At 44.4% G+C, this 23,578-nt stretch overlaps 1 protein-coding gene across 1 annotated transcript in view; it reads right to left on the bottom strand.

Moving 5' to 3' along the window:
- Window positions 1–18,245, bottom strand: part of csmd2 (CUB and Sushi multiple domains 2) — a 218,311-nt gene extending 200,066 nt beyond the window's left edge. Inside the window, exons 1-2 of the mRNA XM_070847122.1 lie at window positions 18,071–18,245; window positions 2,237–2,453 (exon numbers count right to left, since the gene is read on the bottom strand). Coding sequence (XP_070703223.1) covers window positions 2,237–2,453; window positions 18,071–18,245 — 392 coding nt within the window. The remainder of the gene's footprint in view (window positions 1–2,236; window positions 2,454–18,070) is intronic.
- Between the last annotated feature and the right edge of the window lie 5,333 nt (window positions 18,246–23,578).

Below are 23,578 nucleotides of genomic sequence, written 5' to 3' on the forward strand. Positions count from 1 at the left end.
GGAGGAAATGAAGGGAGGTAGAGAGAAAATGGAGAAAGAGGAGCAAGAGAAATGGAAAGAAAATTACCTTTGACACAGGCAGGAGATGAGAGCAAAGGGAGGGCTGAATTATCAGACATGCATCTTGGTGTGTGTATGATAATGTGCCTATGAATGTGTGTGTGTGTGTGTGTGGTGCAGGTGGGGGTGTTTGTGAGTGTAAATATACATGTATGTTCTGACAGACTGCTGTTGACGTTGACTGGGGAGAGCTGCTTCTGGCCTATTTCAAGCCTTTCCAAGCCTATCTCACAGATAAGGCTTGAAGTCTCACTTTTACAAACTGCCTCCTTTGAAAAGAGAAGAACTCAAAGGCAACACAAGCAGAATCTAAAGGAGGTCTGTGTTCCCTACAAATTCACGAACACTGCTTCTCCATCTCTCGTTTTTTTCCCTGTATGTATCTCTCTTTTTCTCACCCCTTTTTCCTTCTTTTACTTTTTTTCAAATTCATCTTCTTTCCCCTCACTTATTTTTAAAGTGCTTAGACAGAGAGAGTGGAACGCTTTCCTCCCCATCCCGCTGGAGCATCAATATACAACAGAGCCCAGAGGTCCAAACAGGAGAAAGGCTGAGGAGAACAGCGCAACACCAATCCATAATGGATTTTCTTCTCTCTTTCATTCGCTTTCTGCAGGGGGATGCTGTGGAGGCACCGCTGGCACAGAATGAGAGAAGAAGGGAGGGGAGGGGGCAGAGAAGAGGTGAGAGAGAAAGAGATTTCGACGGGTTGAAACAGAGAGGCCGACAGAGACTCAAAACAGTGTCAATAACAAAAGCCCTCACGAATACTTCTCTCATCTGTTTCTAGAGGGCTTGCATAAGTTATGCTATAAAACTATTGGCAAAGCCAAACTGATACGGTGACAGGAATTAAAATCAGCTTTGGTGTAGCTTCAACTGATCAGATGCAAAAACTGTCACTAATTAAGTTAGCCCGTAAGTGAAGGACAGCCAAGGGGTCTGACAGATATTAGGCTGAAGGCAATAATATCCCAAAATACATAAATGCATCAGTGAATAGCAGCTCTGTGGCTGTATCTTATAATTGCAGCTAATACAAATAGGGGTCTGGCTCTGTAGATGGCAATTCAGCCAAAAAATATTCATTTCTATAATCCTGAACGGTTAAAAATGTGTAAATTTAGCGAGCATGAAACTAGAGAGCCAGTTTTTCAGTTTTCGATGTTAGCACATGGAGGTCCTTTCTGAGGCTGTTAAATTGTTTGTTTGAGCCTTCACACCCAAGTGAGCTTCATTTCATTTTGCTAGTAGCTCTGAAGCACAAAATGTGCCCAGAATCCCAGTGAGTAACCTTGGACGCTGTCATAGCTTCCACAGAGTCAGTCAGTCTTGTACTAGTCACCAAAGGCCCAGCTTCGACTGTCTGTGAATGCATCTCTGATTATAGTCTTGATTATACTGTGGATTTGCCTTATCAATACCTTCACATCCACATGACCTTATGAAAGGCATTTTCAAGTTTAATACAGCTTGGGTCTGAATTAAATGGTTAAATGGTTGTTGTGTTTTTATTGGTTACAATAATGTTGTACTCACTAAAGTAATTGCTGAAATCTGGGAAATCAGACAAAAACTGATGGTGCAGAAAACCATTGGATTAGCTACCACTTTATATGGAGCTAAAACCAAAACTGAGTGAACCTGAACTATCACTAATAATAATAATCACTGTTGTCTGCACGCTCAGCTAGCTCCAAGTTGAACCAGGGAGTTGGCCTATAAAAGATGATGGACATTTAGCACAGACAAAAATAATTCTACGGTTCACAGCCGTTTTCTCTTCCAAATGAGTTTGTCCAACGTGGCGGTCTGATTGCCTGAATGCTCTTATTTCTTACCCTAAATATTATAATATGTATCACAGTGAAATATATACTAGTGATAAGAAATATCACAGTGTTGCCAGATCTCAGCTCTGAATCCCCTACTGTTCCTCCTATGGGAGACAAGCATCATGTAGAACTTTCATGGACTGCTAATACTGCAAAGAGTTATATGAATATTTACACACGATGTGTTTCAATAGATAAGACTCCTTCTTATAATTAATATATCTAATAATAGTATTAATAATAACATGATTATGTGTAATATTCATATATATATGAAAATATGAATAATAAAAATGACCACATATATCTGAATAACTTGAAAATATATAGGTTGTCTTTACCGTGTCCGCAGGTTCCCTGGGCTGGGTGGCCCATCATATACAGACAAGATGTCAAAGTCCTCCTCTAGGGCGAAGCCTTGAAACACCAGCTGTATCCGGTTGTGCTCCGCTGCCACAATTACCCATGTGCAGTTGGCATAGTTAGGATAACCGTAAGGGTAGCCGGGGCTCTCTATCGTCCCATTGGGACTGTGTAGTGTGTAACTGCAGTTCTGAGCTGTGAAGAGAAAAAGAAATAGGCAGTTATTAAAAGGGTGTAAAGTGTGTTAGGAGAGCTAGCAGAGTGTAAAAACTCTCAAAAGAGCAAAAAACCAAATAAAAGACACACCTCTACAACTAACACTGGAAATTATACAAATGCACACCCACAATCATACAGTTTGCACCAAGCGCCGCAACATCCATTATCACCTACAGCGTGCAGCACAAGCCATTAATATAGCAGTGCTAAATGGCTCACCCTCTCCCAGCTTTCCCCACCTCCATCATCACACACTTGTTCACTTACTGGGCCTTTCCCCGCAGTAGCAATAGGTTCCCATGTTAATACATGACATAGCTGGAGGGGAGCAGATGAGGGGACAGGAGAGGAAACACACATGAAGGGAGACACGCTTGAGCACCACATTAATTATACTCATCTTGCATTTTCATCAGCAGCCTCTCACACTGCCTTCAATCTTCAATTAGAATCGGGTGTGTTGCCATCTATCAGTACTGAGCTTTGGGTGGATTTGTTGAGTGTGAGCAATGAGTGTGCTTGTTTTGAATCCCCGAGCTAAATGACTCGTCTACAACTGATCTGAGCACAGCTGAGACTTTTAATCAATGTTAGGGATTTCGTTCTAAATGAGTTGCTGATGTGGACTGATGTGTGATTGTGCACGTTGTCAGTGTGTGTTTTCAGTGTTGATGTACAAATTAGTGGCTCCATATGCATGTATGCATTCTCACCCTACAGTTAATGACACACTAATCTAATCTAAGACATATTCAAGTGGTAATGGTTATCCCCTCCAATCAAAAAAAACATAATATCAAAGGTTTATCTTCCAGACAGCTAAATGTGAGCAGTCAGCTGTCTGTCTGCCACTGACAAGTGACAAGGGAGTAAAATGTGAGTACTTTGGACAGTCACACACCATAATCGGCCTTATGTATTGTAGCTTTTGAAGCTGGAATGGAACATGCTCTGAATTAATTTTCCTTTGCAGAGGAACCCAAACATAAGTGAAGCTATGGTCCCAGAAAAGGAGCCCACATGAATAAATATCCTCACTGAGGGATTAGATCAGAATGCAATGCAAAAATGCATGCTATTTTTACAAATTATCTGTATTTTCCCTTTGTTTGCTTCAGCCACAAACCTGAATCATAATGCAGCCTGATTAAAATGTAATTAGCAGAGTATAATTGGAGGACATCTGTTATCTGCATAACCCACATTAGCCAACAACACAAACAACGCAACACTTGCAGTAGATATGGTTTTTGTTTTATTCATTATATCCATACGCATAACTGTGTATATGTATGGGATAAATCAATGCATTGAAATGAACCATACTACCTGTGCGCATTTAAACAGGGCATTAAAAAACAAGAATGTTGCGTACAATGCTGCGGCGTCGAAAAATATAAAAGAGAGGCTGATTTGTTAAATCCCTCCAGGGGGAACATGTATCCCTTATTGAATGTCTGTAAAACATACAGATTCTGTGCTACTTTGGGTGCACTCTCTGATAGAACAATCCCAGAGCTAAAAATCGGTCCAGATTTTCACTCTGGAAGGTGCCTTGTGTCTGAAAAACCAGCGGGGATTTACACATAATAAGGCACCAAGCATGAAAACAAGACAACAGGAGAGAGAAAAAAAGGGGGGAATTTTCATTCCTCTCAGTCTTACTCACAACTAAAATGAACAAAAACAGGTTTCTTTCAGCAAGAACAGAGAAAAATAGAAAAGAAATGACAAAAAAAAAATTAAGCATGGACATGGATAATCCCCGGTAAACCAGACGAATGAACCCTGCCTTTGTTGTCACTACAATAATCGAGCGTGGTGTTTAAGATTTTTGGGGGCTACATGCCACATCAGGGTGTTTATGAATTCAGTGATTCAGCTGGAGAAACACTAGCTGACACACACACACACACACACACACACACACACACACGAAACCAATATTAGCTTTTTGTTCCAGGTAACACAGCAAAACAGTATCACAGTAGACTTTTTTTGAGGATGGGAAAAGGGGAGATGGTGTCAGGAGGTAAAGATCCAGGCTTGTCTGGATGGCATCAGCAGCAGTGGGAGGATAATAGCATCTCCAGTCACAGTGTATCCATCACACCACTGTTGACTCCCCGGGGCCTGTCTCGTCAAAAAACAGGCAGGGGCCTCTCTCAGCCATCACTTTTCAGTGCTTCATATGCGCTTGACCTCTTCCAAAAGATGCTAATGTGTGCGCACTTAAACCCTGACCACTTGAATACACTTTAGTTAGGTGTCTGATGTTGCATTGAGAGTTCAGCTCTTTGCTCGCTGTGGAGATCTGCAAATGGTACAATTCATTCTTAGGAAAAACTGTGCGAAGAAACAAATAAAATAGCATAAATTGAGATTAGCAGTAACTAAATTGGGGCTACTGTATAAACAGTATTGAAAATAACAGCGTGTAGTCCTATTTTTCTTCTTAGTCCTCATCTGTAACCAGTAACAAGAGAACAAAGCGGGTGCTATCTCCATCTGATTTTTCATTAAAGCCTTTAAATTGGCCCAGCAAGTGAGCATCCACCCTCCCAATTACCATCAGGTCAATACTAATATCCAGGTAAAACCTCCAAATCCACCTCTCCTGCCTGATTTTCATATACACAGCCTGGTCAATAATCTCCTCATCATCTCCTTCATTACGAGGCCTCTATCAGATAAATGCCAATCAATGGCTCCTACAGCGGCCTGATGGCAGAGCTTGATAAGGGTCAGAGTGGACTGTCAACCACTTGCATGTAGGCAATGAGTTAGGATGTGTGGGCTGTGCTGAATTACAAAGCATTACCACAGAGATTAAGGCAGCTGAATTGATATTAATCCGTTTCAGGATCGAACTGAATTGTTATAAGAAAGAAATGATTCTGTGATTCTTGAGGCTCGACAAATCTTCTGTTGGAACGTGTTGGAAATTAGCAGCTAAAATGAAACGCTACACAGCCGAAAAAGGCACCAAAGGAACACATTTCGCAACGGATTAAAGGCAAATCACATCATCTGAGTGCATAACTTCTTAGTGTGCATGGGACATGCTTTACATATTAATTTATGGCAGGTGATCAACCATGCAGTAAAGCCGGCTCCTTGTTTCATCGGAAAAATTAAGCAAAACAAAGAAAAAAATGAATAATCACAGAGTACACAGAGAGGATAAGTCTACTAAGTCTGCCTGTGCTCTACTGAATGCTATTTTGAAGTGTGAGCACCTGTGCCAAGTGACCAACTCTTAAATCGATAATGGCGCACACAATCTGGGATAAAAGAGCGAGATGGTGCTTTTAGAGAGGTTGCTTTTTTGGCTGCAGCCAGAAACGTTTTATCCTTGTTGAAAAATACATGGCCAGAATTGAATTGGACAAAAACAGACACATCAAAGTTTACTTGAGAATGCACTTTCGTGAGCATTATGGGCCAATTTACGACATCAAGTTTGATTTTCGCATTACGCAGTAATAATCTTTTTGCTGCGCTGTGTAGTTATGCTGATTCATATTCTCCTCGGATCCTTTCACAACTACGCACAAAATACTTTACCACCGTAGGACACGCGTATGGTTGAGGTGAACTGTAAGTCTACTCTCCCTCTTCTTTGAAAACCCAGAGCCTTTGATTAAGTAGATCCTGCACTTGGGGCTTGGTTGAATTATTTAAGCCTCGCCCAGGGTGCATTATGAAATTAGCTGCTGGGAGCTGGTGACCTACCCTGAAGCCCCTCGGTGTAAATCTGCAGGGAAGAGCCCATCCTGCAGTTGACCCCGCTGACACACCATAAAGGCCCATAAACAGACTGCTGGCCGTGCTGTTTTAGCTCAGTGAGACCAACGACAAAGTAAAAGGTCATGTTTTCCTAAGCTGCATAAGTTCAGGTGAACCATTATGAATACGGAATAGCAGCAGATTCGCTGGCTCAGCAATTAGGAAAATTGCTAACTTGTTCTTGTGGTTAGTGTATTTTATCCCTCAGCATGCTTATGGGAACTATTTGCATTTGCTTGTACTGGAATGTTAACTATGCTTGATATCTGTGGATGTTCAACAGATCTGTTGTCCACTGCTTAGCCCATTGGCAGCATCCTCTTGGCACTAACCATCTCTGGTGTCCATGCAGCCAAATGGGTATACAGGGAGAAGTGTGACCTTGCTGGAGCAGCACTCCAGGTTCTACCTGTGTGTGTGTGTGAATTTGTGTTTGTGTGCAGGAGCTATTGTTTGCTTTGCCAGGGCAGTTGTTTAGGAGCGGGCATACAGAGCTGCGGCAGTGTGTTGTGACACTTTGATGAATCGATGGTCACTGTGCTGTACTCCGGCAGGACAGCAACCCCTCAGAGCAAGAGGAAGGAGAAAGGGAGAGACCAAAGGAGAGCAAGAGAGTGGGGGCTAGGGGGGCAGACAGACCCAAAGTAGACTGCCTGGCTGACTGAATGTATGGACATATGAGAAAATAGATTTGGAAGACACGACATGAGAGATAATGGAAGCAAAGGTGAGATGAGGGACAAACTAGGGGGAATAAAAAATAGCAGCATAAAGACAAAAAGAGGGAGGAATGAAAGTGCTCCGGAAAGAACATGTCAGAAGGTCAATAAGTGGAAGAGCAATGGCAAATGGGAGTAAATGAGTTGGAAAGAGGAGGAAGACTATATACAGGGAGAGATTTTGTACCTATTTTCTGCATCTCGTTGCCCCTCTGTGACGGGGTCACAGACAGCCAGTGTGACATTCACAGCAAGATAACACTTAATCTGCACTGTTAGCGAATCCTAGAGGTCTATTTAGAGAAATGCTTCAGCAGTGTATATATATATATATATATATATAATATATATAAATGTGTGTGTGTGCAAGACAAGTGTGCACACGTCTGCCTACAGAGGTATCAATTGTCTGCACATGTATAAGTGTAATCCCTATACCCTGGGTGAGTACAGTGTCACATATCCACATGTCACTCCTCATCTTAGGTGCAATTACACTGATTACAGTGACTCTCAATGGGAGGAAATTCCATCTTAGCAAACATAATCCTAACATCCCATTGATATATTACCATAAAGACACAAACAATACTTGCAATACAACACTGCAAATCATCTTTTTGGGCTCCCATCTATTTATCCCTCTGCTTCCATCTGTTTGGTCTCCTCATCTACGATTCAGGTTTCCCTTTGGTCAATAATGCAGTCAATAATAGAACTGCCTTCCGTCTTATGTTGAGCATGATGACTACAACTGCAGAGAATGAAATGTATTGTTTGATGTTTGAGAGAGTTCCTTTGGAACGCCAACATTGCTTGGCATGGTGCACTGTTGGAAACACTACACAAAATAATGAAATGATAAATTAGAGCAAATGTAGACATAACATATACAGTATATGTCATAAAGACCAAACTCACCCATTAAACTGAGATAAGCCCATGAACTACCTTTTCCAAGTCTCCCCCATCATGTAGCTAAAACACAGGGTTCAGCTCTTTTCGTATTCTCAAGAGAGACCATAAAGGCTTCATACATGAGGTCTGTACCTCATGTAGGGGCTGTATCCATACAAAACTGGCACCCCAGTGAAGCAAACATGGAATAATTTCCAACAAAATAACTGCGTCCCATGGGGTTCATTGGGTAACAAAGATATCCACTATCGCATATAACCAACCCCATGAGTAAACTTCAAACAACTAAATGTTTTGTGTGTGTGCATGTGCCAGTAACTGCCTCCCTGGTGGGAAGATAAACCCTTCCGCCCCATAGATCCTCTCAGCACCACTATTTGTCTCTTGACTTGTCAGCGCATATGCGCGCCTTGACCGCATCATATCCAAATTAACCTCTAGATGGCCGCCATTAAAATGGAAATGGGTGAGCTCAGCCATCCCGTTCGCCTCCATACATTAGGCTAATGTGCAGGCCAGGACGGCACTGTCTACCATTACAGACGAGCCAAATGCAGTGGAAGGCACTTGTGATAGGCTTGCTCCCACTTAGTCCCCCACCCCCACAGGTTGTTTCTACTGGGCTTAATGGTAAATGCTGTTTCCTTGAAAGGGCAGAAAAATGAAGCTAGCATTTCCATAATGGTGCACATTTGAAGCTTGGAGTAACCTCCTGCAGCATGAATGTGCAAAGCAAAATAATGATCTGTGTAAACACACAGAAAGAGGGTACATATGAGAATTTGCATTAGCCAGCATACACTCTAATCTGTAAATCAGGATACACATGTGTCTATAACTTGTTGACAACTACAGTTGTGACATTAACATCTCAGGATCTCGAATGATTTTTTCGAGGATCCATTGATGCCTATGTCAAGATGGATAATACACACACAAGCAACTGCACAAAAACACACTGTTACAGCAACATAGCTGGAGGGTGAAATGTGTGGGGTGAGAAAAATAAACAACACCCACATGCAAAAAACGTAGCCAAAGATTAAAGCGGTGAAGAGAGCTGCTGCATGCTAGCACAGGGAAGAGGCAGAGTGCAGCAGAAATGCACACTTGCATGAGTGCATGCACACGTTCCTGACCGTTATCGGGGCAGGCAAAAGACGCACAATGGTGCATGTGTTCTCTCAGACTTAGAGGAAGAGAAGGAGGGAGCCAGGCAGCTCCTTCCAGCTGGGTCATGTTTAACCAGCAGTATTATCAAGCCCGCCAAAAGAACCTGCAACCCATCACCCGACCAAGCAGAGCCGCCCACACACTTTTACAGAATTTCAGCCCATCCCTAAAACTACACATGGATTTTAACCAGTTCAAACAGTGATTCAACAGACATACGTCTGCTTATGTATTTTTTTGTCCCATTATAATCCTTAAGGCCTCTTCTTCTCATCAATACTTTTAAATAGCCCCATGGTAACTCGGTGTTGCTGTGAACAACACATCTCCTCAACAACCCACGCACTAAGGCTTCAAGCAGATCAATAGAGAGTAGCTCATTCAGAGTCAAAGGCATGTTACGGTTGATGTTCTTCCCTTTCAGAAAGACTCCTGTCTTTGAGGGAGAGTTTATTCAGCACTGATACAAATGGGCCTCCCACACAAAACACAATGAGGCAAGATGCCGAGAGAAACCCATGTGTGTGTTTGCTGTAAGTTTTTATTGGATTTAGGCACATGGGCAGTTTTAAGCTCACTGTCAGTAGGCTTTAATTTTGCCATTTTTATTCGTAGATCTTTCAGTCAAAAGTCAGGTTTTTCTCTCAAATCTCATGGCGTAGGAGCACTGAATAAGTGTGGCCTTCCTCCCCTTGCATGGTGGTGGTAAGTGCACATTCATCTCCCTTTGGTTTGGCCTTCCCCTCTGCTGGTCCAATGCCATTAGGTCCATTCATGTCCTAGACCTTCTTAGAGTTTTCTTTTTTTTTAGTGTAACCCAAGAGATAACTGTTAGTCTTGTGGGATTCTAATTAATGTTATTCAAGGATTGTTTTTAAAAAAATCTTGTTTTAATCTTGTGCCCACCTCAGACCGAAAACCACGTCGGCCTCAATTTACAAGCTCACCTGGGTTCTCAAACTTCTCAGCTTGCTTTTACATATCGATGAGTAAAAGATGAGGTTAAGAAATAAGAGAAGAGGAGAAGAGAATTGCAGTTCAGAGAGCCTCATTCACGCCTCCTGTCACAAAGGCTGTATGTTGTTCCCATGACAACAAGAAAACAAGGGAACGCATATCTAGACAAATCCTTTTCCTCAATTATTTATTACTGCTTGAGTTCACGTTTTTCATCTCACACACACACACACACACACACGCCACACAAGCATGTCCATACAGTACATCCAAATGCACACCCACGCTGAACCACACTCATACGTGCCTCAAATAATCAGTTTTCTCTCCTGGTGTCCCTTGTACTTATGGGAAAAAGCGCAATTATGTGCGACACTAATGTGCAAAAGAGTGAAGTATATCATCAGCTCATTTTAATTCCGTTCACATCTGACAGCTGGGCTCTTTGAGTTACTTTAGACTGAAACTATGCTGAGGAGCCTATCTAGGTTACATCCTGCCTTACATTAGCACTTAAATTACACCAGAAATCAGTGAAAACTACACTATCTGGACTCCAACTAACCAATCAATGGTATCAACAGGAGGTTAGGTAATGCAATTATAGATGTGCTGAATGTATGAGATGATCATCCTGAACAAGCATGCTGCTCTGTGAGTGTTACTGAGTAGGCATTCATGATCATTTGATCCCCTCTGAGCAGTGTGTATTGAACCTGAGAGGAAGCGCTGATCCAAAGGTCAGGTCATGACCGTCCCAGCAGGACTATTCCATCTATCACCGAGAGATGGATGAGCAGCCGACGATCAATCAGCCTCACTTCAGCTCACTGATGTACACTTTCACCTTTCAACTCAGATCCTAACTGCCCCCCCCCCCCCCCCCCCCGCCTGTAGGCCACAGTCATAATTAATGGGCTGCATGCATCAACCTCAAGTGGAGAATTTCTTTTAAATGAAGCCATTGCCTTTGCATGCTGCATTTACACACTGCTGACATCTCGGGGTCAAGTCGATTGTATTTATATTTCCCAGTATTACAAATTTGCATCAAAGGGCTTCACAATCCACTCTTTATCATTAGACCCTCAATTCAGATTCAGGGAAAAATTGGAAGAAACGTCAGGATGAGCAACAGGGGAGGGATCACTCCTCCAGGACAGACAGGCATGTAACAGATGTCGTGTACACAGGATGCGTCAATGTGAAGTCACAGAATGGACAATCTGGACGACAACACTCTAGATTAGATTAGGAACTTTTAGATTGCTCATGTGGGCATAAATTAAAGCCAGTGTGTCACATTAGAAACCAAGTCTAAGAAAACACAGTTGATAGTAGCATTCAGTTTTATTTTATTGTTTCAGGCACAAAGCTGCACGTAATTTACACAAAAAAAATCAGACAAAGCTGTCCAATAAATATTTGCCACCATGTTTCTGAATATCATTAATACAGAAGCAGAGTTTATAAAATTGAGCCTAAATATAGGATAACGGATTCTGGGTGTCTTGTTGGGTGTTTTGCTATCTGTTAACATGACCTTCTGTGACAATATATGTCTTGACTGCTTGACGGGTGATTCTGTCTGGTCCATTTTTGTGGTAAAGACATCAGGAGACACTTTCCGCTCATTAGGGATGTATGTTCTCCGTGGCAGCAAACACGTAACATGAGCCAGCAGACAACTGTTGTAACATTAGGTTAAACTGGTTTGGACATTGGACACTTTGAGGGTGAATAACTCTAGCAGACAATTAGAGTGACTTTAGTTTGAGGCCTGCTAGCCTAGAGACATAATGGCTATAAATAACCTATAGTACAACATTATCTTCAACGTAGAATGAGTAGGACCTTCCTAGAAAACAATGTATAGATTCATTTTTAAATTGCCCTCCTAAATCATCACTTATGACCCACTAGAAGTGTGTGGCGGTGTCTGTATGTGCTGAGACCCTGCCCTCTGCCTGTATTTTCTTATTTTACTCTTTGCTGTGTTCTGTTTCTGGATAGCAGCCTTTGGGCAGGGAGTGTGTCAGTAACAGTAAATCTTTTCCAAAATGTCAAAATATCACTTAAAAAAGAAGAAAAGTATAATCCCATCTACTGAGAACATCAGTGTGAATATGCAAACGTCTGGATACCACTTTGTATTTAAATTAGTATTTATATTTGAACCGTAAAATGTAAATATATATGGAGATTAAATCAAAATTAATACATAAACAAAGTATTATTATTATTATTAGCAGTAATAATAACGATGTGTGCTTTTGATGCTGAAAATGGACCTCAACAAATGTAGGAATGGAAGTCAAACACGCACACACACACACACACACACACACACACACACACACACACAGACTCTCTCCTCATAATGACTCTGCCTCTTTCCCAGAAAAAAGACCACTGACAGATTGCCTATACGTTGAATAGAGAGAGAGGCAGTACAGGAAAGGGAAAAAAAGACAAGGACAAGATACCTCCTGTCCAGGATCTAATCTTCAATCTGTGGGATCACTGATATCTGATAGGAACAGTGTAAATCAGGAAGCTAAAGAAACCCCTGCCAGAGCTTTGTGTCTATACAAGACAGACAGGGCATCTCCATCTGTCTCTCACACTGTGGAGATTTACAGTAGCCGCCTTATAATAACAGAAAGACGAGGATTGGAACTGAGATTGCGACTTGTCTGTCATAGCTTTGCATGGCTCAGGGAGATGAAAGTTATTTATTCATTTTCACCTGCACTTATATACGGGGAAGATTGGTGTGTAGAATGTATGTTCTTTTCACGACTTGTCTCGTCTCGCAGCAGTTGCACAGCTGTTGAGTTAGTTGCACATATTCACAACTGGGAGCTTCCCGGCACAACTAAGATGTTCTTCAGCTGGGAAATTTGGGTTGGAAAAGTGAAACGAAAACCACTTTTTTTCCAGTCATTGTTAACACGTCCTCGAGCAATGCACTTTGCCATATCTCCTCCATCCATTACCCAATGTTTTAAATGGACCTGAGCAGCTAAAATGCTCACAACAGAAGAGCTTACAGGAATATGTTGTGTATGTGAAACGCAAGAGCTGCCAGAGTAAAGCGAAAGTGCTACATTTCCATTCCCATGATAAGTAAAGCAGCCAAAATATACATTTATTAATTTAAGGCTGTGCTCAGGGACATGCTGAGAGTCCTATTTAAAGGAAACAAGATTTCTCATTTGTTTTCCACCAGCTTTTTCTCTGCTTGTGTCAGATTTGAACTATTGGCTTTATTGGCAATAAAGCTGTGTGCACTTTCGGAATATTTTTTTTGGTGGGGAGCAACAGTCTCAGAGTAATTCATGGTAATACCATGAATTAGTGAGTGAGTGTCTGCGTGTGAGTGAGTGTCTGCGTGAGTCACTATGTGGCTGTGATCAGTGTGACGAAGCACTGTGACAGAGCTCTGGCCATCTGGAGACAGATGACAGTGTGAATCACCAGAGAGGAGGATGGAGGGCGAGGGGGGAGGTGGCGGGATGGGGGGAGAGAGGGAGGATGGAAGGAGAAAGTACAAGGGGAAGACGGCGAGAGGAGTAGGTTGACACACCAGCAGTATGGGTGGGAAAATAAGGGGGCTCACGAGGACGAAGCATTTGCATCATTCTGAAAGCTGTGCATGTGCTCCCATGCACACATGGACACACACACACACACACACGCGTGTCCTTCTCTCAGAGGCCGTTTTGAGCTAGCTAATGACTTGCTTGTCAACACTTTAGTCTAATCATCATGGAGTGAATGGGGGTGGCAACTCATCCAAACATGCACACGAAATCCACGTGCCCACAAGCTTACTTACATGCTGTTAGTTGTTGAAATAGGAGTCTGTTTGATGCCTGATAAGAAAATTAGCCCTCAAAATAGATCATTTACTAAAGAGAGGAAAGCACTCAAAAGGCACAGAAACATAGGGCCCAGATTATCTCTCAGCTGGTGTAAGCTTATCAGCCCTCTACTCCAACAGTCGTTTCCCCTCTCTTCCTCTTCTTTCCCACTCACAGTCAAGTCTGTCCTGCTGTTTTGCCATTTTTGTTCCTCCCTGTGCCACCTCTTCACGATCTCCATATTCATCTTGAGCACCACTCTCTCTCTCTCTCTCTCCTGCTCTACATCTCCTTCTCCTTCGCTCCGGCAGGAGAACTTCACACGGCAATGCGCATCTTTTTTTTTTTGCATCACAGACATTGCTCTGTTTTGACTAAATAGATAATGTCATCTGTTTCCCGGCTCCCGTTTCATCCTTTATTGCTCAACGGTGAATGCAGAGAGCAGATGGGAGATGTGAAGCAACAGAGCGTGCAGGTAGTGGAGGATTTGAGAGTGAGAGTAGCAGGCGGACAGGTGGGAGAGTGGTGAGAAACAAAACGGAGGTGAGGTACCCACGTATTTATCATTAAAGCACAACATGGGAAGCATTAGACACGTGAGACCGTGTGTTCGCTGTAGGGCTTAGAGGGAGGCAGTATAACATTTTTATTCATGTGATCAAACGTGTTCACAAGGCCACTGACTGACCTTCCACATAGCCAACATTGATCAAATGAGCAAAACAGTGCCTCCATGATGGTGGTTTAGATTTCCCTCTCATAATGCCTGATGTGTGTAGAATAGCTACTAAATCCAGTACGAAACAAACAGCAGAAAGCTTGTGATATGATATTTTTGTCAAACGGGGGTCTGAGGCTGTGTCTAATTAAGGGTTCAAAGCCACTGAAACACTGGAGAAATTCCAACTTATAGAGGCAGCACGCCCTCCACTGAGGAGCAGCTGTTGCTGAGGCTGCTGGCTGGGGGAGCAGTCCGTGGTGCTGAGGAGAGCTTCAGCTGCGCCTTTTGCTGTCCAGAGTGCTGAAAGTCTCACCAAGCAGCTACTAACCCCACAGGTTACTGCAGGCCCGCCGCACAGCCTTATACCAGCCATCATCCCCCGTGCTAAAGGTTTAATAGACAAAGTCTACTCGGATTAACAGATTCCTCTCGGCAGAGAGGACATTCGATAATTCGTTACTAAATGATCAACAGCAGTGTTTCCAAATAGGTGTTCCCAATTAAAATTGCATCAATTAGAGATCCGCGGCCTTTTTGTGCGCCTGAGGGGCTTTAAAATGAGTTTCAGTTTCTTTTTTTTTCTTTTTTTCTGTGGGACTTCAAAAACGACTTCATACCAAAGTTTTTCTCCCTGCGTTACTGCCGCACACACACTCACCGCCAAGACGTTTGGGCACGCACACAGACACACACACACACACACACACACACAGACGCCCTGTCTCTTTCTTCAGGAGCCTCATGACTGTACGAATACAAGCAAATGTCACGAAGTAAAAAGATAAAAAGGAAAGGGGCATCAAGCCCTCCAGTCCTCATAACATTACTGCACGTTGCATCATGAGCTCGACTCGGTGCCTTTACATAAAGGAGAGTGTGGATGGAGAGGGGAGAGGACAACGAAGCGTGATCTTGCGTGTAAATGGACACGCTGTGCGCCTGTCTCACGCGCCGCCGACCAATGATCTAATACCGGAGCTGGAGTGGAGAGCCGAAACACGCACCAGATAGATAGGCGAGACACGTCATCCCCAACCTGCCTCCCCCCCCTTATATCCTCGGCCTTTGCATCCTCTCCTCTTCTCCTCTCTTTAAATGAGCACAGGTTGATTACCGCTCATTGAGCGCAGAGTCCACTGGGACAGCTGGTTTTGATCCCATGGAGACAGCGCGCTGTTCTCTTCAATAGCTCTTTGTCCAAAAAAAAGCCTTTCACGCATCTCTGTGGCTCTTGGGAACGATAATAAGGTTAAGGGGGGGGGGCTGAGAGTTGTTTAAAGTGAGACTGGTTGATAAATGAAGACAGGATCAAAGCCCAGTCATACATCTGAGACGTATTTATGACGCTTGGGGGAAACTAAGCTTGGAAATGAAGCGTCTTTTCGTGTGGCCATCGCACCGTGTCAGCCTCGGTCAGTGACCGGCGACTCCTGCTGTGGTTTGGCAAAGTATGGAGAAATGCCACGAAGCCCGGGTCTCCTCTCCCCCTCTCCCCCTCTCCGCTCCGCCTCTCAGCATAGCGTGAGGCTCTGGTGCCGCTCAATGGGAGGATGGGGCAATTGCTGGTGGCTGCAGCACCCAGGGACGCGCCAGACCACCTCAACGCCGGCGTGTGATATTCAAACATATTTATTGGCACAGTTTAAAGTAAACGCCGTTACAGAGGGGGAGGTAGATGGATAGTCTAGCCTTTTTCTTGCTCTTGGTAAATATGTGCAATAAGTCAGAGCCGCTTTACTGGCTCCAAAAGTAGACTCAAACGGCGAGAGAGTGGGCAATAAAAAAAAAGCTCCCTGGACGCAAATAAAACAAGAAGCCTCCGACGAATACAGCCGCAATGAGATTTACTCCACAAGAGAGCCGAGGGAGATTTGTCAGGATGACTGTGTGACTGTGTGTGTGTGTGTGTGTGTGTGTGTGTGTCCCACCTACACATCTCAGCAGCACCTGCCCGCTGGTTGGTGACACAAGTTTGATCAAAAGTGGGTGACAAAAGTGGGAGTTATTCTTGGTGGGAGGCGTGAGGGGTGACGTCTCGGCGAGGCACTGTGATGCTCACGCTCGAGCCACGCTGATACAGTAAGAGACCGCTGATGCTGAAAATGCGCCCAGTTTCCACTCACTCGTGGATTATGTGCTGTCCAACCCAAAGGTATGAGTGGGCAAACACGGAGCCATGACTCACTGTCAAACTCATATTGTGGCCGTGGCAGTATTCTTGGCTTTTGCTAAAAATAGTGCCCGTTCTGTGGTGGGGAGCCAAGACAGTGATAAAACGGTTGGCTTTCTTTGCCAAAGGACCTGCTCGAGATGGGAGAAAAAAAATCATCGCGGCTCTTCCACAAAAACCCTGGGCCTCTAAATGATGCCACGAGCTTTTCGTGGTGAATATCCACAAAGAAAGAAACAGAAAGAACCGTGGATCTGTAACTGAGTCTCCCCCTTCAGAAAAACGTTGCAAAGACGTGGAAGTAAACAGTGATGATAATCTGTTGAATGCCCGGCTGCAAGATTTCCATTTGCAATTAATCAAGGACAAGAAAACCCAGAGTCACTTAATTAGGCCTACCCCTAAATACACACGGCCGCCCACGCGCGCATGCGGCATAACCCCCCCCCCCCCCCCCCCACACACACACACACACACACACACACACACACACACACACACGCACACACACACATATACATACACGCACGCACGCACACGCACACACACAGACACACACACACACAAAGCGAGAGAGAGGGAGAGGAAGTGTGCACTCACTGTTGTTCACTGGTGTTTACTTGGGCAAGTGGAGAATATTAGGGGCAATTAGCTGAGAAACAGAGAATGGACAGTCAGGAAGAAGTACACACACACACACACACACACACACACACACACACACACACACACACACACACACACACACACACACGCACACACACACACACACACACACACACACACATCCTTCCTTTTGGACTCTGAACAGCATAATAATCAGCCGCCTGTTTGACCACCTCAACTGGTTTCCTCATTTCCTCCAAACGTTTCTCTTTACCTGAAAATCTCCTTTGCAGTAAGCACCCTTCACACAGGCTGTTTACTCCCCCCAGCTCATTTAATCCACTCATCTCCTCAATAAAACGCCACACAGTCCTTTAATGAAACGCATCAACAGAGTCAAGGATAGACACGAGCTCACTGGCAATTACTGAGGATCTGGCACTGGCACCAAAATAGCCACCCAACCAGCCACCTCTCCTCTATTAATAACTTTGGGTGGCGGAGCAGCGACACCACAGCGAGGCTCATCCTAAATGCGCCTTTAGGATGAGTGCGTGCGTGTGTTGCTGATGCTGATTTGCATTCAGTCAGAGGATCGGGGAGGGTGGGCGGCGGAGTGGGGTAAGCCTGCTGCATTTTGCATGTCTTCAGCTGTGCAGAGGGGGACTTACCCTTTACTGAGGCGGCCAGTAGCCCCATATATAAGAACAGCACCCGGCTCCAATGGTGCGCCTGCACTCCCGCCTTCATTAGAGCAAAAATCCGTATTCCGTCCCCTTTCCTGCATGCGCATTCCGGTCTCCGAGCAAGTCCCGTTGCTCCGTCCCGGTTTGAAGCGGCGGTCATGGCAGGGCTTTTTCTCTGGTCTGGCAGACGCGATAGTTCTCAGATGGTCAAAAAAGGGAGATTCACTCGGTGTCGGCGCTGAGAAAAATCCCAATGCATGGAGGAGGCTCGGATCTCGCAGCTGGACTGAACCATGTCATGCGGGCACCGAGGGGTTCAGAGTCTCTGTCTGAGAAGATAGATTTCACACCTAAAGGGGGGAAAGGAGGGAAGGCAAACCAAGGGGTGGGGGTGGGGGGGTGGATGTGATTCAAGTGGTCACTGATCTGCCCGGCACGCGTAAAAAAAACCCCACCAAAATCCCTCGTCCGCTCCACGTATGTAATTGATATTACCAGACACACGTCCAAAAAAAACCAGAAGATTCCTCCTTCACTCTGTCCCGCAGCACTTATTTGTCCTTCTCATTAATTTATCTCCCTTTAATAACATTTGCGGCGCCGGTAATCCACGTTCAAACTCGCCATCAGACCGAGATTCAAACGGACGAACGGCGGCTGACGGAGAGCCACAGAGGTTATCCGGATCCAGGGAACAAATCGCCTCGTCTTAGAAGTTCTCCACCAACGTTGGAGTGCAGTCGGTGATCTGATTGTACAGAGAGGAAAAATGCAGTACTCCAGTATCGCAGCGCGCGGCCACAGCGTCGTCTCGGGTCTGTGCGACGCCAAGATTCAGACTGCAGACCTGCTCCTTCTCTGCGCGTCTCTCTCTCTCTCTCTCTCTCTCTCTCTCTCTCACCCTCCCTCCCTCTCTCACCCACTCTCAGTACCCTCTCCAGTCTACAGATTCATCCAACTTACTCCATTCACCAGTGATTAAGATAAACTCATTAGGTGAGTTAACAGGTATTGACTTAACAATTACTGACTTCTTAGGCTCTTTCTCTATTAAACCAGTAATAATAATAATAATAATGATAATAATGATAATAATGATAATAATAATATATTAAGCATGACATCCACCTTGTTCCAATTTGTTATGGTAAGATTTAGGGGCCAACGAGGCCGTTGTCTCCATCCATTAAGACCAATCGTCGGATTGCCCGGCAGTTTAACATAGATGTCCACTTCCTGCTCACTAAACGTGAAATTGATGCTTAACAGGCTGGAACCCTCGCCAGTAAATTTGAATGTCATTTCCACTTTTGCATATGACCGGTATAATTAGTTTTCCGCAATGCGCCGTGCGCCGAAACAGTCGCGGTAATGAAATGCGCGTTGGCCTCCAACCCCGCATGCAGGCCTATGATGGAGACCATAAATAGTCCCCCCGCAACGTTAAATGAGAGTTGGCCAACACCGGAGAGCTCCTGCCCCTCCTCGCCAGCTTGTTCTGGGACACACTAGACCTTTCTGGAGCCTAATGTCAGCTACTGATGATTTGCACTGGTGAATGATGGGGAAGTTAATATGCTGTGTGGGCATACGTGCCAGACACTGACATTAAAAACACCATAAGAGGAAATAATTGGAGACATTCAGTCAGATTTACGCTGTTAGAAACAGTCAAAATGTCTCCCACCGTTGACTCTAGAATTTCAACAGGTTGCCATGGCAGCCTGCCAGGATCAGACCGGATACTTTGTCTCCTTTCAAACCAGCCGGTTCAAAATAAACAAGTGGACGCTGCAACAGGACCGACAGGCCCGCCTGCGTGACAACCACACGGAGAAAATGATGCTACCAGAGGATCCTCGGATGCTTCGCTCTCAGAAACGCTTCCTGAGTGCCTTTGCGCCTTTTGCGCGCTCCACCTGGATCCATCCACACGTGCCGAACGACAACTTTGATCGTGTTTGTAAAAACATCTGGAGGAGAGCGACGGAGGCCGAGGAGGAGCTTGGGGGAGGAAGTAAAGTCTGCACTGGTCCAGACAACCGGCCGGGTCCCTGGTGAGGCTGAGTTAGGCTCTGTAACATTACCTTAATGCACAGGCAGTCAGATGAATGATATTACCTAATTAATCTGCTGTAATGTGTCTCCACATGGGTCTACTTTTTAGGCTATATCTGTAGTACAAAGTACTCATATCATGTGCCTTTGCAGGATTTTAACAGTGATGCACATGCAGCTGCATCATCTGCACAATCTGATCTGATTATGGAAGTTAATATCGAATAGTACAGTATATTGACTTTAGGAGACTATCATTGATATATTATCTCATGCTTACACTGGATTTTCCTTGGAATTTAGAGTGTGACTGTGTAGATTCATTAATAGGAGGACATTTTGGGCTGCCAGGTTGTGAAAAATCCCTCTGGCTCGCGTTTTGTACTCTGTATTTTATGGTAGTACAGTTCTAAATGTTGGTAATCCATTAATAAATGCTCATTAATTTCTCACTTTCAAATAAGCCAGCATGGCTGCAGTCATAAGTGGCACTAAGTCATTACAACAGACTTATGAGTTTCCTACTGCAGCTATAAATGTTAAACATTATAAATTTTGACTTTTTTCCCCCAAATAAATGGATTATGGTCCATTGAGGTCATGCAGAAGTTTTTGACCTGTAGCCTTGTAGCTTCTATACAGGCTGTTTTATTATGAGCCATGCCTATAGTGTCATTTTAAAATTCATGACATTATTTACCCAAATTGACCGACCTATGCAAAATAGGTGGATAAACAGATAGTAAGATGGATGTGAAATTGAGCCCTGATTTCTAACCCAGATCTCGACATTGCAGTGTAGATCAGGTGGGCTGCTGTGCGGTCATAGACCCACTGCATAATGTTAATGTACACCATCTGCTCACCGGCCGACCGCAGCTTCCATGACATCTCCGTTATCATAAGCGTCCCTTGTCCCACCGGACCGTCTGTTCTGCATCACGTCCCGACAGTCGACAGGCTGGTGACTAAAGAGTAGCCTCATTAAAAAGTCATGGTTTGAAGTGGGTGCTGTACCACACATACTGTACAAGATGGAGCAACACACTCAATAAAAAGTCCAGTCAAATGTGGCGATGAAAATATGAGGACTCATACAGTATGCAGTACCAACTGGTTAACCCATGGGTCTGTTCATAGGCCCATAGGTCAACTAGTTAGGTTAGAATATCATGGACTACCAAAAAATGATGTTCCTTTTACTAAGAGGTGTATTAGTACATTGGAAAATATTATATAAAAAGCAGAAAACTCTCCCAGCACCTCCAATCAAACCTGTTTCAGGCAAGTTCGTGAAACAAGTGACCTTTTCTTTACGCCACATGATCACCACAGTTATCATATTCTAAAATAAATGCCACCTGCTTCAAAAAGTCCTATAAAAGTCTGACTCTATTGGAGATGTGAAATTATCTGACACCACGGTCAGACACTCCACTTCCTATATGAAAAACGAGGCATACAAGACTGCATGAGCAAGTTAACCTTAATTTTGGTGTTATGGCCTGTTCTGTATAAAAGCTGTGTTGACCCTGCCACACTCCCACACATGTGCCTATCTCTCTCTCTGTCTAGGGCTGAAGAGCAGCAGAAAGAGACAGATGATTTGGGTCTGAGCACACAGTATGAGGAGGACAAGCAGCAATACCACACTGACTTCACCCTCCCTTGCCCTTATCTCTCGGGCCCCAGACGTCCCTATGTTGCCAAGCCTGCTCGGGCACTGAGCCTTGTGATGGAAGAAAAGATTAAACAAAATGAGGAGCAAGCAAAGGGGAAAAGAAATTTGGTGAGCATGATGACTTTGGGGGCTAAAGTTGCTTTCTATTTTGGTTTACTGTGGCTACCTCTGCTTTTAAAACCACCAGAACATCATGATCTCTGTTCTGTTAAAAACCTGATAATGAAGTGATAGCACTATGCTGTGTTGTTAACAATTCACTGTCATGTCAGGAGAGAGATGCGGAAGGCAAACACAGGAGAGTGGAAAATTCCCCTAGGAAGACCGGGGTCCCCCAATGCAGCAGTAGAAGAGACAAACAGAGGTCTGCACCTGAACCTCAGCCTTTGGCGTCAAATGCTGCCTGCCCTGTGACTGAGGATCACACTGCGTACCTGCAGAACGGAGAAGATCCTCCAGTTTCTTCGAAACTACAGAGGGATACATGTGAAAGCGAGGATGAGCAGAATATAAGCAGCAGTGCTGACAGTAACTCAAGCGTCGATGATGATTCCGTAACTGTACCTGGGGTGCGAACTTGTGCCACTGATAGCAGTAATGATGACTCAGCGAGTGACAGCAATGACTGTGAAGAAGAAGAAAATGAAACACTGCGCTCATCTGATGAATTAAGCTCTGACAGCGAGCAGGATTCCCCATCTACTTGCGCAGAGAAGGACTTTCCTCCACTATCTACCACCAAGGCTGGCTTTGTACCATGTCACATGGAGCCTCCAGCCTTGGGGAAGATGAACGGCCAGTGGGTGATTCCCCTTTCATTCCACCCACATGACATCTCCACTGCCACTTTGGCAGGCGGCGTGACCACCCATGCGCAGGCTCCTGTCCAAGGCAAAGCAGAAGCACCTCAGGCAAACTCGAAAAACAACGCACGACCAGCAATCCCAATGCAGCAGGAAGCCTATGACCTACTGGCTGACTTCCCGGCTCTTCAGCCCCCAAAGAAACCTTTAGCACTGGGTGTCTTGTGTGTTGGGAATCCCAAAACCAAATGTGCGGAGGGGAAAAGAGAGGTTCCTCCTCACTTACCACACCCCCGCCAAGAGAGTGGGGCTTCCTATCAGTGGAGGATGGAAAATGTGCCCCACGAGGTCTCCTCCATCTGTGCAGGAGATCAGAAATCTGTTCTGGACCTTCAAGCATTTGGCTCAAGCAGCCAACGCAACTCTCCTACCATCAGCTGTGAGGAACTGAGGGCCAACAATCAGTTGCCTCCTAGAGGTAATAAATCTGCCGTGTGTGTCTGCCTAGCTGTGTTCTGTGTGTGCCTCTCCTTCTACCAGTCTGTATAAATAATTTGGTTATCATTAATATAATTTAATGCCATTCTGAATACCCTCTGGAGCTACAAATGCACAAACTCACACGGACTTCCCTCTCCGAGAATCTATTATTGATATTAATGACACCATCATACTCGGCTAATTAAAGGCAGGAGAGAGGCAGCAGCACCTGTCCTGGGCAGAAACGCAGGCTCTCAGAAGTTGCTGAGTGCAAATTTTGCAACAGTACAGCTCACATCGTTTTACCCTTTTCCCTCGGCCATTTTTAAAACTCGTCTAATGAACTTCTTGTTTCTGCCACATAGTAGGTAGCATAGGTTTGCTACTTTGTTGACTTTTCCAAACTTGAGACCTACATCTTGATCTGAAGTTGTGTTGGTAGTGAAAACGGGCAAATGAGAGCAACCTTAT

The sequence above is a fragment of the Pempheris klunzingeri genome, chromosome 16, assembly GCF_042242105.1.
Source record: "Pempheris klunzingeri isolate RE-2024b chromosome 16, fPemKlu1.hap1, whole genome shotgun sequence".
NCBI lineage: Eukaryota > Metazoa > Chordata > Actinopteri > Acropomatiformes > Pempheridae > Pempheris > Pempheris klunzingeri.